Raw genomic sequence first — 11,928 nt, 5'->3', positions numbered from 1 at the left:
ACCTCAAATCATCAATGACCACCCCACCCCACATCATATCACCAATGACAACCCCACCTCTACCTCACTGGCACCTCACATAACCAATCACCACCCCACTGGCACCTCACATCACCAATGATCACCCCACCCCCACCCCACTGGCACCTCAAATCATCAATGACTAGCCCACCCCACCTCATATCATATCACCAATGACCACCCCACCCCCACCCCACTGGCACCTCACATAACCAATCACCACCCCACTGGCACCTCACATCACCAATGACCACCCCACCACCTCACATCACCAGTGGCCACCCCACCCCTCTGGCACCTCACATCACCAATCACCACCCCATCTCACCTCACATCACCAATGACCACCCCACCAGCACCTCACGTAGAGCCACTGCCTCACAGCACCAATGACTCTGGTGCAATGTGTGTACAGCTTCCCCTTCTCTCCGTGACCATGGGGCTTTCCTCCAGCTGTCCAGCTCCTTCTCACATCCTAAAGAGGTGCCGGCTGCTGGGGCAATGAGCCCCATCTAGTGTAGGTGAGGAGATCAGTGTGGGAAGGGTGCAAATGGGACAGAGAGAAAATAGATTATGGGGAACAAGATTGGAATGGGGCAAATGGGAAGGAGAGAAAATAGGTTGGGGAATGAGATGGGGGCGCCTACGTGAAGCAGCAATAACTGAGTCACCTCGGTGAATACACTGGCCTCCCATTTCGGTGCCACTCCACGTGAAGAGACGGTGAGGCATTCACTCTGCACAATAAACTGGCTGTTTCCCCAGGCCGGGCCTCCACAGACACAGGGTCCCCTCGATCTATCTGTAACCTGATGAGAGAGGGGTGAATCAGAGATCAGAAAACAGCTCAGCTGAGAGTATGGCGCACTGGCACTGGAAATCACGGGGTACAGAGACACGCTGGGTTGGAGAGGTGACGACAGGGTTTGCTAGTGTGTGTGTACAGGGCTTGGGGGTGGGGGTGTGTGTGTGTACACGGGGTGCGGGTGTGTGTGTGTACATGGGTGGGGGTGTGTACACAGAGCACGTAGCGTGTGTTTGTAGCTGTGCGACCTCAGGCTGCAGGTACAATGCTTGCATGCACGTGGGAGAGTACACGTGGTGTATAGGGGTGCAGCATGTGGAGGCTATCTATGTGAAAGGTCCCTTGTCCGGGTGTGGGGACAGGTCCCTTGTCCAGGTGTGGAGAGGGGTCCCACGTGGATTTACCTATAGGCAGGCAGCTCGCGCTCAGAGGGAGAGGGGTCTCTTGTCCGGGTGTGGGGACAGGTCCCTTGTCCAGGTGTGGAGAGGGGTCCCCCGCGGATTTGACTACAGACAGGCTGCTCGCGCTCAGAGGGAGAGGGGTCCCTTGGCCGGGAGTGGGGACGGGTCCCCCGTGGATTTACCTATAGACAGGCTGCTCGCGCTCAGGGGGAGGGGGGTCCCTTGTCTGGGAGTGGGGACGGGTCCCTTGTCTGGGTGTGGGGACATGTCCCCCATGGATTTGACTATAGACAGGCTGCTCGCGCTCAGAGGGAGAGGGGTCCCTTGTCCGGGTATGGGGACGGGTCCCCCGTGGATTTACCTATAGACAGGCTGCTCACGCTCAGAGGGAGAGGGTTCCCTGCTGGATGAATGCCCATGTTGTTTCTGCCACTCTATGTGAGGAGTCCACCAGTGAGGCCGTTCCTCTGGACCACCTTCCAATGCAGTCCTCTTGCACTGACGCAGACACTCATCCTCCGTCTCAAAGTTGTTCCGATTTCCAAGACAACCGCCATACCAGAAGCGGTTACAGACGGCAGATTCGGGGATGAAAAACCAGCGGACGGTCCAGTCTGTACACGGGCCATTCGCGAACAGGAGCTGGCAGTGGGCCGGGTATGCTGTGAACAGGCAGGAAGCAGCAGATTAATGTAGCCTTCACCCTGACAGCCCTCACTGCACATTGCAACCAAACTCCCCCACCCCACAGATCTCCACCCCAACAAACCCCCACCACACTGAACCCCCACCCCACAGATACCCCACCACACCAAACCCCCACCCCAACAAACCCCCACCCCACTGAACCCCCACCCCACAGAACCCCACCACACTGAACCCCCACCCCACAGATCCCCCACTGCACCGAACCCCCAGCCCACAGATCCCCCACTGCACCGAACCCCCACCCCACAGATCCCCCACCCCAACAAACCCCCAGCACACAGATCCCCCACCCCACCGAACCCCCAGCACACAGATCCCCACCACACTGAACCCCCACCCCACAGAACCCTACCACACAGATCCCCCACCACACCGATCCCCCACCCCACAGAATGCCCACCACACCGAACCCCCACCCCACAGATCCACACCACACCAAACTCCCACCCCAACAAACCCCCACCCCACAGATCCCCTACCACACAGATCCCCCACCCTACTGAACCCCTAGCACACAGTTCCCCCACCCCAACAAACCCCCAGCACACAGATCCCCCACCCCACAGATGCCCCACCACACCAAACCCCCACCACACAGATCCCCCACCCTACTGAACCCCCGCCACACAGAATGCCCACCACACCGAACCCCCACCCCAACAAACCCCCACCACACAGATCCCCCACCCCACCGAACCCCCAGCACACAGAACCCCCACCCCACAGATCCCCCACCACACCGAACCCCCACCCCAACAAACCCCCACCCCACAGATCCCCCACCACACCGAACCCCCAGCACACAGAACCCCCACCCCACAGATCCCCCACCACACTGAACCCCCACCCCACAGATCCCCATCACACCAAACCCCCACCTCACAGATACCCCACCCCACTGAACCCCCACCCCACAGAACCCCACCACAGAATGCCCACCACACATATCCCCACCACACCGAACCCCCACCCCACTGAACCCCCACCCCACAGAACCCCACCACACAGATCCCCCACCACACCAAACGCCCACCACACAGATCCCTGCCCCACAGATCCCCACGACACTGAACCCCCACCCCACTGAACCCCCACCCCACAGAACCCCACCACACAGATCCCCCACCACACAGAACGTCCACCACACCGAACCCCCACCACACAGATCCGCACCCCACAGATCCCCACCACACCGAACCCCCACACCGAACCCTCACCCCACAGAATCCCCGCCCCACAGATCCCCCGAAGCACCGAGCTGTGACCTCACCCTAACCCTTGTTTCAATACACTTTATCTCAGCAGCTCCCCGGCTCTGAAATTTCCAATGCTGTCTCTGTGACGCATTACGGTATTTTCTCAGATTGAGGTGTTACATAAATGCTGGTGTTTGTAAGTGTTACTAACTAGCCCACTCTGGAGCGCTCATGTAGAGGGAGATGAGGGTCGTGGCTATAAGACCATTTTGCCATAAGATATAGGAGCAGAAGTAGGCCATTTGGCCCACTGAGTCTGCTCAGCCATTCAATCATGGGCTGATCTTGTCGTGAGAGGCCCCTTGGGTAAGAGTGACCATAATATGGTGGAATTCTTCATTAAGATGGAGAGTGACATAGTTAATTCAGAAACAAAGGTTCTGAACTTAAAGAGGGGTAACTTTGAAGGTATGAGACGTGAATTCGCTAAGATAGACTGGCAAATGACACTTAAAGGATTGACGGTGGATATGCAATGGCAAGCATTTAAAGGTTGCATGGATGAACTACAACAATTGTTCATCCCAGTTTGGCAAAAGAATAAATCAAGGAAGGTAGTGCACCCGTGGCTGACAAGAGAAATTAGGGATAGTATCAACTCCAAGGAAGAAGCATACAAATTAGCCAGAGAAAGTGGCTCACCTGAGGACTGGGAGAAATTCAGAGTTCAGCAGAGGAGGACAAAGGGCTTAATTAGGAAGGGGAAAAAAGATTATGAGAGAAAATTGGCAAGGAACATAAAAACGGACTGTAAAAGCTTTTATAGATATGTAAAAAGGAAAAGACTAGTAAAGACAAATGTAGGTCCCCTGCAGACAGAAACGGGTGAATTGATTATGGGGAGCAAGGACATGGCAGACCAACTGAATAATTACTTTGGTTCTGTCTTCACTAAGGAGGACATAAATAATCTTCCAGAAATAGTAGGGGACAGAGGGTCCAGTGAGATGGAGGAACTGAGCGAAATACATGTTAGTAGGGAAGTGGTGTTAGGTAAATTGAAGGGATTGAAGGCAGATAAATCCCCAGGGCCAGATGGTCTGCATCCTAGAGTGCTTAAGGAAGTAGCCCAAGAAATAGTGGATGCATTAGTGATAATTTTTCAAAACTCGTTAGATTCTGGACTAGTTCCTGAGGATTGGAGGGTGGCTAATGTAACTCCACTTTTTAAAAAAGGAGGGAGAGAGAAACCAGTGAATTATAGACCGGTTAGCCTAACGTCGGTGGTGCTGGAATCAGTTATCAAGGATGTGATAACAGCACATTTGGAAAGCAGTGAAATCATCGGACAAAGTCAGCATGGATTTGTGAAAGGAAAATCATGTCTGACGAATCTCATAGAATTTTTTGAGGATGTAACTAGTAGAGTGGATAGGGGAGAACCAGTGGATGTGGTATATTTGGATTTTCAGAAGGCTTTTGACAAGGTCCCACACAGGAGATTAGTGTGCAAACTTAAAGCACACGGTATTGGGGGTAAGGTATTGGTATGGGTGGAGAATTGGTTAGCAGACAGGAAGCAAAGAGTGGGAATAAACGGGACCTTTTCAGAATGGCAGGCGGTGACTAGTGGGGTACCGCAAGGCTCAGTGCTGGGACCCCAGTTGTTTACAATATATATTAATGACTTGAATGAGGAAATTAAATGCAGCATCTCCAAGTTTGCGGATGACACGAAGCTGGGTGGCAGTTTTAGCTGTGAGGAGGATGCTAAGAGGATGCAGGGTGACTTGGATAGGTTGGGTGAGTGGGCAAGTTCATGGCGGATGCAATTTAATGTGGATAAATGTGAAGTTATCCACTTTGGTGGCAAAAATAGGAAAACAGATTATTATCTAAATGGTGGCCGATTAGGAAAAGGGGAGGTGCAACGAGACCTGGGTGTCATTATACACCAGTCATTGAAAGTGGGCATGCAGGTACAGCAGGCAGTGAAAAAGGCGAATGGTATGCTGGCATTTATAGCGAGAGGATTCGAGTACAGGAGCAGGGAGGTACTACTGCAGTTGTACAAGGCCTTGGTGAGACCACACCTGGAGTATTGTGTGCAGTTTTGGTCCCCTAATCTGAGGAAAGGCATCCTTGCCATAGAGGGAGTACAAAGAAGGTTCACCAGATTGATTCCTGGGATGGCAGGACTTTCATATGAAGAAAGACTGGATGAACTGGGCTTGTACTCGTTGGAATTTAGAAGATTGAGGGAGGATCTGATTGAAATGTATAAAATCCTAAAGGGATTGGACAGGCTAGATGCGGGAAGATTATTCCCGATGTTGGGGAAGTCCAGAACGAGGGGCCACAGTTTGAGGATAGAGGGGAAGCCTTTTAGGACCGAGATTAGGAAAAACTTCTTCACACAGAGAGTGGTGAATCTGTGGAATTCTCTGCCACAGGAAACAGTTGAGGCCAGTTCATTGGCTATATTTAAGAGGGAGTTAGATATGGCCCTTGTGGCTACGGGGGTCAGGGGGTATGGAGGGAAGGCTGGGGCGGGGTTCTGAGTTGGATGATCAGCCATGATCTTAATGAATGGCGGTGCAGGCTCGAAGGGCCGAATGGCCTACTCCTGCACCTATTTTCTATGTTTCTATGATCCAATTCTTCCAGTCATCCCCACTTCCCTGCTTTCACCCCATACCCGTTGATGCCGTGGCTAATCAAGAACTTATCTATCTCTGCCTTAAATGCACCCAATGACTTGGCCTCCACAGCCGCTCGTGGCAACAAATTCCACAGATTTACCACCCTCTGACTAATCTCTCCGCAACATCACACCCCTGCTCTTATATTCTAGACCTCTAGAAACGAATGCCAACATTGCATTCGCCTTCTTCACCACTGACTCAACCTGGAGGTTAACCTTTAGGGTATCCTGCACAAGGATTCCCAACTCCCTTTGCATCTCTGCTTCTTGAATTCTCTCCCCATCGAAATTATGGTCTGCCAATTTATTTCTCCCACCAAAGTGTGTGACCATACACTTTCCCACAAAGTATTTTATTTGCCACTTCTTTGCCCATTCCCCTAAACTATCTAAGTCTCTCTGCAAGCTCTCTGTTTCCTCAACACTACCCACTCCTCCACCTATCTTTGTATCATCAGCAAATTTAGCCACAAATCCATTAATCCCATAGTCCAAATCATCGATATACATCGTAAAAAGTAGCGGTCCCAACACCAACTCCTGTGGAACTCCCTGGTAACCGGCAGCCAGCCAGAATAGGATCCTTTTATTCCCACTCTCTGTTTTCTGCTGATCAGCCAATGCTCCACCCATGCTAGTAACTTCCCTGTAATTCCATGGGCTCTTATCTTGCTAAGCAGCCTCACATGCGGCACCTTGTTAAAGGCCTTCTGAAAATCTAAGTACACTACATCAATTGCATCTCCTTTGTCTACCCTGCTTGTAATTTCCTCAAAAAACTGCAGTAGGTTTGTCAGGCAGCATTTTCCTTTCAGGAAATCATGCTGGCTTTGGCCTATCTTGTCATGTGCCTCCAGGTACTCTGTAATCTCATCCCTAACAATTGATTCCAACCACTTCCCAACCACGGATGTCAGGCTAACAGGTCTATAGTTTCCTTTCTCCTGCCTCCCACATTTAAAATTTTCCAGTCATCCAGTACAATACCAGAATCTATCGATTCTTGAAAGATCAGTGTTAATGCCTCTGCAATCTCTCCAGCTACTTCCTTCAGAACCCGAAGGTACATTCCTTCCAGACTTATCCACCCTCAAACCATTAAGCTTCCTGAGCACATTCTCCGTTGTAATTTTCACTGCACAAACTGCACTTCTGTGCGGGAATCACAGACAGTAAGCGCACATCTCAAGATCTACTTACGGTGGTTGGGCCCGTCTCTGCACCCTTCACCACTTGGTCCCTGGGCCAAGGAGGCCTCATCCCGACAGCAGCCGTACATGGAACTCCTGCACTCATCTGGCGGACTGCTTTGGGCCATCACTCTCGGATCCTACACCAGGGGTGACAAGGCAGTGCTGGTCAATATTTTCACCACCCCAGCTGCCTTTATTGGCATCACCTTCCTTTGCGTGGGGTGTGACTGGAGTGCACCCCACTGAGTAGCTTCACCAGGGTTCCCAGTGAACCACTGGAATATAGGGAAATGTCCCAAGTCACTGCACACAAGGCTTTAGGGTCTCCTCAATGAGAAGGGAGGGATTGCATGAGGTGGACGAGTGCAGGGAGGTAGTGAGTGGGAGTAGAAAGTCTGGATCACAGGACGTGGGGGTCTGGAGAGGGGGAGTGTTGAGGGGTGGGAATCAGAGGAGGGGAGATCTGGGAAGATTGCCTGGGGTTAGTAGATTGAGCAGAGGGATGTCAGGCCACAGGAAGCTTTGAAGATGGGATCACATTAAAGTTCTGAGCTGTCAGAGTTGAGAGCTGGAGTAGGGTTAGGTAAGGGCAAAAATGGAGATGCTTGATCAGCGGTGGGGAGGATGGGATCACTGGTCACAGGTGGATGATTCAGGGTGGGGTTAGCTGGGGGGATTCAATGAGATAGGGTGGAGCATTTGCCTGGATGTGGGTGGGTGGAGTTTGGCTCAGTGGGTAAGCCTGATGGGGTGGGAGTGCAGGGCTGGTCAAAAGTGTGCGAATGAGCGATTCACAGTGGGATTGGGGATTGGAGGCTGGGGTAAAGTTGAGTGGATTGGGGTAGCTTCAGTGAGCCAGGGTGGGGCAGGGTGAAGTTGGGTGGATTGGGGTAGCTTCAGTGAGCCAGGGTGGGGCAGGGTGAAGTTGGGTTAGAGGAGCAGCAGTGCCAATGCACCAAGGTGGACACCACAGTTCCTGGGCCCAGTTACTGGTGTCCAGTCAGTCTGGTTATTGCCGACCTCCCCTGGACCCTGGACCTGGTCACGGCTGGTGACAGTGACCTTCATGAAGAGTGGGTGTGAGGTTCAGTGAAGCTGTCTCCATTGATTTGACAGGGTCCTGTGTAGACACTTTCTCAACATGGGGTGCTGCACTGCGATGTTCCATCTCCATCGGAAGTCCTTGCCCAGATGACCCATGGTCTGCCTATCTGCATCACATAGAAAATGGAACAGTACCGCACAGGTCAGGCCTTTCAGCCTACCCCACAATGTTATGCCAAACCAATTAAACCAATGATTCCTTAATAATCTAATCCCTCTTCACCACACATTGATCATATCCTCCTCCCCCACTTCTCTACACATTCATGAGCCTTGCTAAGTCACTTAAATGCTCCTATGCTATCTATCTCCATGTCTACCCCTGACAGTGATTTACGTGTAAAAAAAACCTTGCCCTACACATCTCCTTTTAACTTGATCCCTCTCACCTGAAATAAGTGCTCTCCAGTAACAGAAACATAGAAAGCCTACAGCACAATACAGGCCCTTCGGCCCACAAAGCTGTGCCAAGCATGTCCTTACCTTAGAAATTACCTAGGGTTACCCATGGCCCTCTATTTTTCTGAGGTCCATGTACCTGTCCAGGAGTCTCTTAAAAGACCCGATCATATCCGTCTCCACCACCGTCGCCGGCGGCCTAGTACTGCACACTCCAAAACCAGGGAGAATATTCTGGCTCTCCTCTCTATGCCTCTCATATTTTTCTCTATCAAATCTCCTCTCCACATCTGCCACTCTGGAGAAAAGGACCAGCTTCTCCTTATAGAACATGTCCTCCAAATCTGACAGCATCCTGGTAAACTATCTCTGAATCCTTTCCAAAGCCTCCACATCCTTCCGATAATGAGGCAACCAGAATTCAACGCAAGACTCTAAATATGGCCTCGCGGCTGTAGCATGGCTTCCTAGCTCTTGAACTCAAAGCCTTGACTAACAAAGGCAAACAGGCCATACACCTTCTACTATCCTACTTGGACCCTGCTCAAAAATCCAATTCCCAGGAAGGTTTCTATTAATCTTCTTACCATAGACATGAGACCCTCCAGTCTACAATTTCCAAGATTATCCCTTCTTCCCTTCTTGAACAATGGAACAAATTAGCTTCCAGCCAGTCCTCCAGTACCCTGACCTTTTATGCCCTGATTTATCAAGAATCTGACAACCTCCGCCTTAATACATAGAACATAGAACAGTACAGCACAGTACAGGCCCTTCAGCCCACAATGTTGTGCCGACCCTCAAACCCTGCCTCCCATATAACCCCCCACCTTAAATTCCTCCATATACCTAACTAGTAGTCTCTTAAATTTCACTAGTGTATCTGTCTCCACCACTGACTCAGGCAGTGCAATCCACGCACCAACCACTCTGAATAAAAAACCTTCCTCTGATATCCCCCTTGAACTTCCCACGCCTTACCTTAAAGCTATGTCCTCTTGTATTGAGCAGTGGTGCCCTGGGGAAGAGGCGCTGGCTATCCACTCTATATATTCCTCTTGTTATCTTGTACGCCTCTATCATGTCTCCTCTCATCCTCCTCCTCTCCAAAGAGTAAAGCCCCAGTTCCCTTAATCTCTGATCATAATGCATACTCTCTAAATCAGGCAGCATCCTGGTAAATCTCCTCTGTACCCTTCCCAATGCTTCCACATCCTTCCTATAGTGAGGCAACCAGAACTGGACACAGTACTCCAAGTGTGGCCTAACCAGAGTTTTATAGAGCTGCATCATTACATTGCGACTCTTAAACTCTATCCCTCGACTTATGAAAGCTAACGCCCCATAAGCTTTCTTAACTACTCTATCTACCTGTGAGGCAACTTTCAGGGATCTGTGGACATGTACCCCCAAATTCCTCTGCTCCTCCACACTACCAAGTATCCTGCCATTTACTTTGTACTCTGCCTTGGAGTTTATCCTTCCAAAGTGTACCACCTCATACTTCTCCGGGTTGAACTCCATCTGCCAGTTCTCAGCCACTTCAGCATCCTATCAATGTCTCTCTGCAATCTTCAACAATCCTCTACACTATCTACAACACCACCAACCTTTGTATTGTCTGCAAACTTGCCAACCCACCCTTCTACCCCCACATCCAGGTCGTTAATAAAAATCACGAAAAGTAGAGGTCCCAGAACAGATCCTTGTGGGACACCACTAGTCACAACCCTTCAATCTGAATGTACTCCCTCTACCACCACCCTCTGCCTTCTGCAGGCAAGCCAATTCTGAATCCGCCTGGCCAAACTTCCCTGGATCCCATGCCTTCTAACTTTCTGAATAAGCCTACTGTGTGGAACCTTGTCAAATGCTTTACTAAAATCCATATAGATCACATCCACTGCACTACCCTCATCTAAATGCCTGGTCACCTCCTCAAAGAACTCTATCAGGCTTGTTAGACACGATCTGCCCTTCACAAAGCCATGCCAACTGTCCCTGATCAGACCATGATTCTCTAAATGCCCACAGATCCTATCCTAAGAATCTTTTCTAACAGCTTTCCCCACCACAGACGTAAGGATCACTCGTCTATAATTACCCGGACTATCCATACTACCTTTTTTGAACAAGGGGACAATATTCGCCTCTCCAGTTTCATAGAAACACAGAAACATAGAAAATAGGTGCAGGAGTAGGCCATTCGGCCCTTCGAGCCTGCACCGCCATTTATTATGATCATGGCTGATCATCCAACTCAGAACCCCGCCCCAGCCTTCCCTCCATACCTCCTGACCCCCGTAGCCACAAGGGCCATATCTAACTCCCTCTTAAATATAGCCAATGAACTGGCCTCCATTGTTTCCTGTGGCAGAGAATTCCACAGATTCACCACTCTCTGTGTGAAGAAGTTTTTCCTAATCTCGGTCCTAAAAGGCTTCCCCTCTATCCTCAAACTGTGGCCCCTCGTTCTCGACTTCCCCAACATCGGGAACAATCTTCCTGCATCTAGCCTGCCCAATCCCTTTAGAATCTTATACGTTTCAATCAGATCCCCCCTCAATCTTCTAAATTCCAACAAGTACAAGCCCAGTTCATCCAGTCTTTCTTCATATGAAAGTCCTGCCATCCCAGGAATCAATCTGGTGAACCTTCTTTGTACTCCCTCTATGGCAAGGATGCCTTTCCTCAGATTAGGGGACCAAAACTGCACACAATACTCCAGGTGTGGTCTCACCAAGGCCTTGTACAACTGCAGTAGTACCTCCCTGCTCCTGTACTCTCGAATCCTCTCGCTATAAATGCCAGCATACCATTCGCCTTTTTCACCGCCTGCTGTACCTGCATGCCCACTTTCAATGACTGGTATATAATGACACCCAGGTCTCGTTGCACCTCCCCTTTTCCTAATCGGCCACCATTCGGATAATAACCTGTTTTCCTATTTTTGCCACCAAAGTGGATAACTTCACATTTATCCACATTAAATTGCATCTGCCATGAATTTGCCCACTCACCCAACCTATCCAAGTCACCCTGCATCCTCTTAGCATCCTCCTCACAGCTAACGCTGCCACCCAGCTTCGTGTCATCCGCAAACTTGGAGATGCTGCATTTAATTCCCTCATCCAAGTCATTAATATATATTGTAAACAACTGGGGTCCCAGCACTGAGCCTTGCGGTACCCCACTAGTCACCGCCTGCCATTCTGAAAAGATCCCGTTTATTCCCACCCTTTGCTTCCTGTCTGCTAACCAACTCTCCACCCACACCAATACCTTACCCCCAATACCGTGTGCTTTAAGTTTGCACACTAATCTCCTGTGTGGGACCTTGTCAAAAGCCTTCTGAAAATCCAAATATACCACATCCACTGGTTCTCCCCTATCCACT

The 11,928-nt window shown here is 50.4% G+C and overlaps 1 protein-coding gene across 1 annotated transcript in view; it reads right to left on the bottom strand.

Moving 5' to 3' along the window:
* Positions 1 to 688: 688 nt before the first annotated feature.
* LOC140192543 (papilin-like) overlaps positions 689 to 11,928 on the bottom strand; it is a 51,048-nt gene continuing 39,808 nt past the window's right edge. The window contains exons 9-11 of the mRNA XM_072250106.1: positions 7,036 to 7,165; positions 1,589 to 1,889; positions 689 to 830 (exon numbers count right to left, since the gene is read on the bottom strand). Coding sequence (XP_072106207.1) covers positions 689 to 830; positions 1,589 to 1,889; positions 7,036 to 7,165 — 573 coding nt within the window. The remainder of the gene's footprint in view (positions 831 to 1,588; positions 1,890 to 7,035; positions 7,166 to 11,928) is intronic.

This window comes from Mobula birostris, unplaced genomic scaffold (assembly GCF_030028105.1).
Source record: "Mobula birostris isolate sMobBir1 unplaced genomic scaffold, sMobBir1.hap1 scaffold_1629, whole genome shotgun sequence".
In the NCBI taxonomy this organism is placed as follows: domain Eukaryota; kingdom Metazoa; phylum Chordata; class Chondrichthyes; order Myliobatiformes; family Myliobatidae; genus Mobula; species Mobula birostris.
The sequence above is the reverse complement of the archived record's forward strand: the minus strand, read 5'-3'. Positions and strand labels throughout refer to the sequence as shown.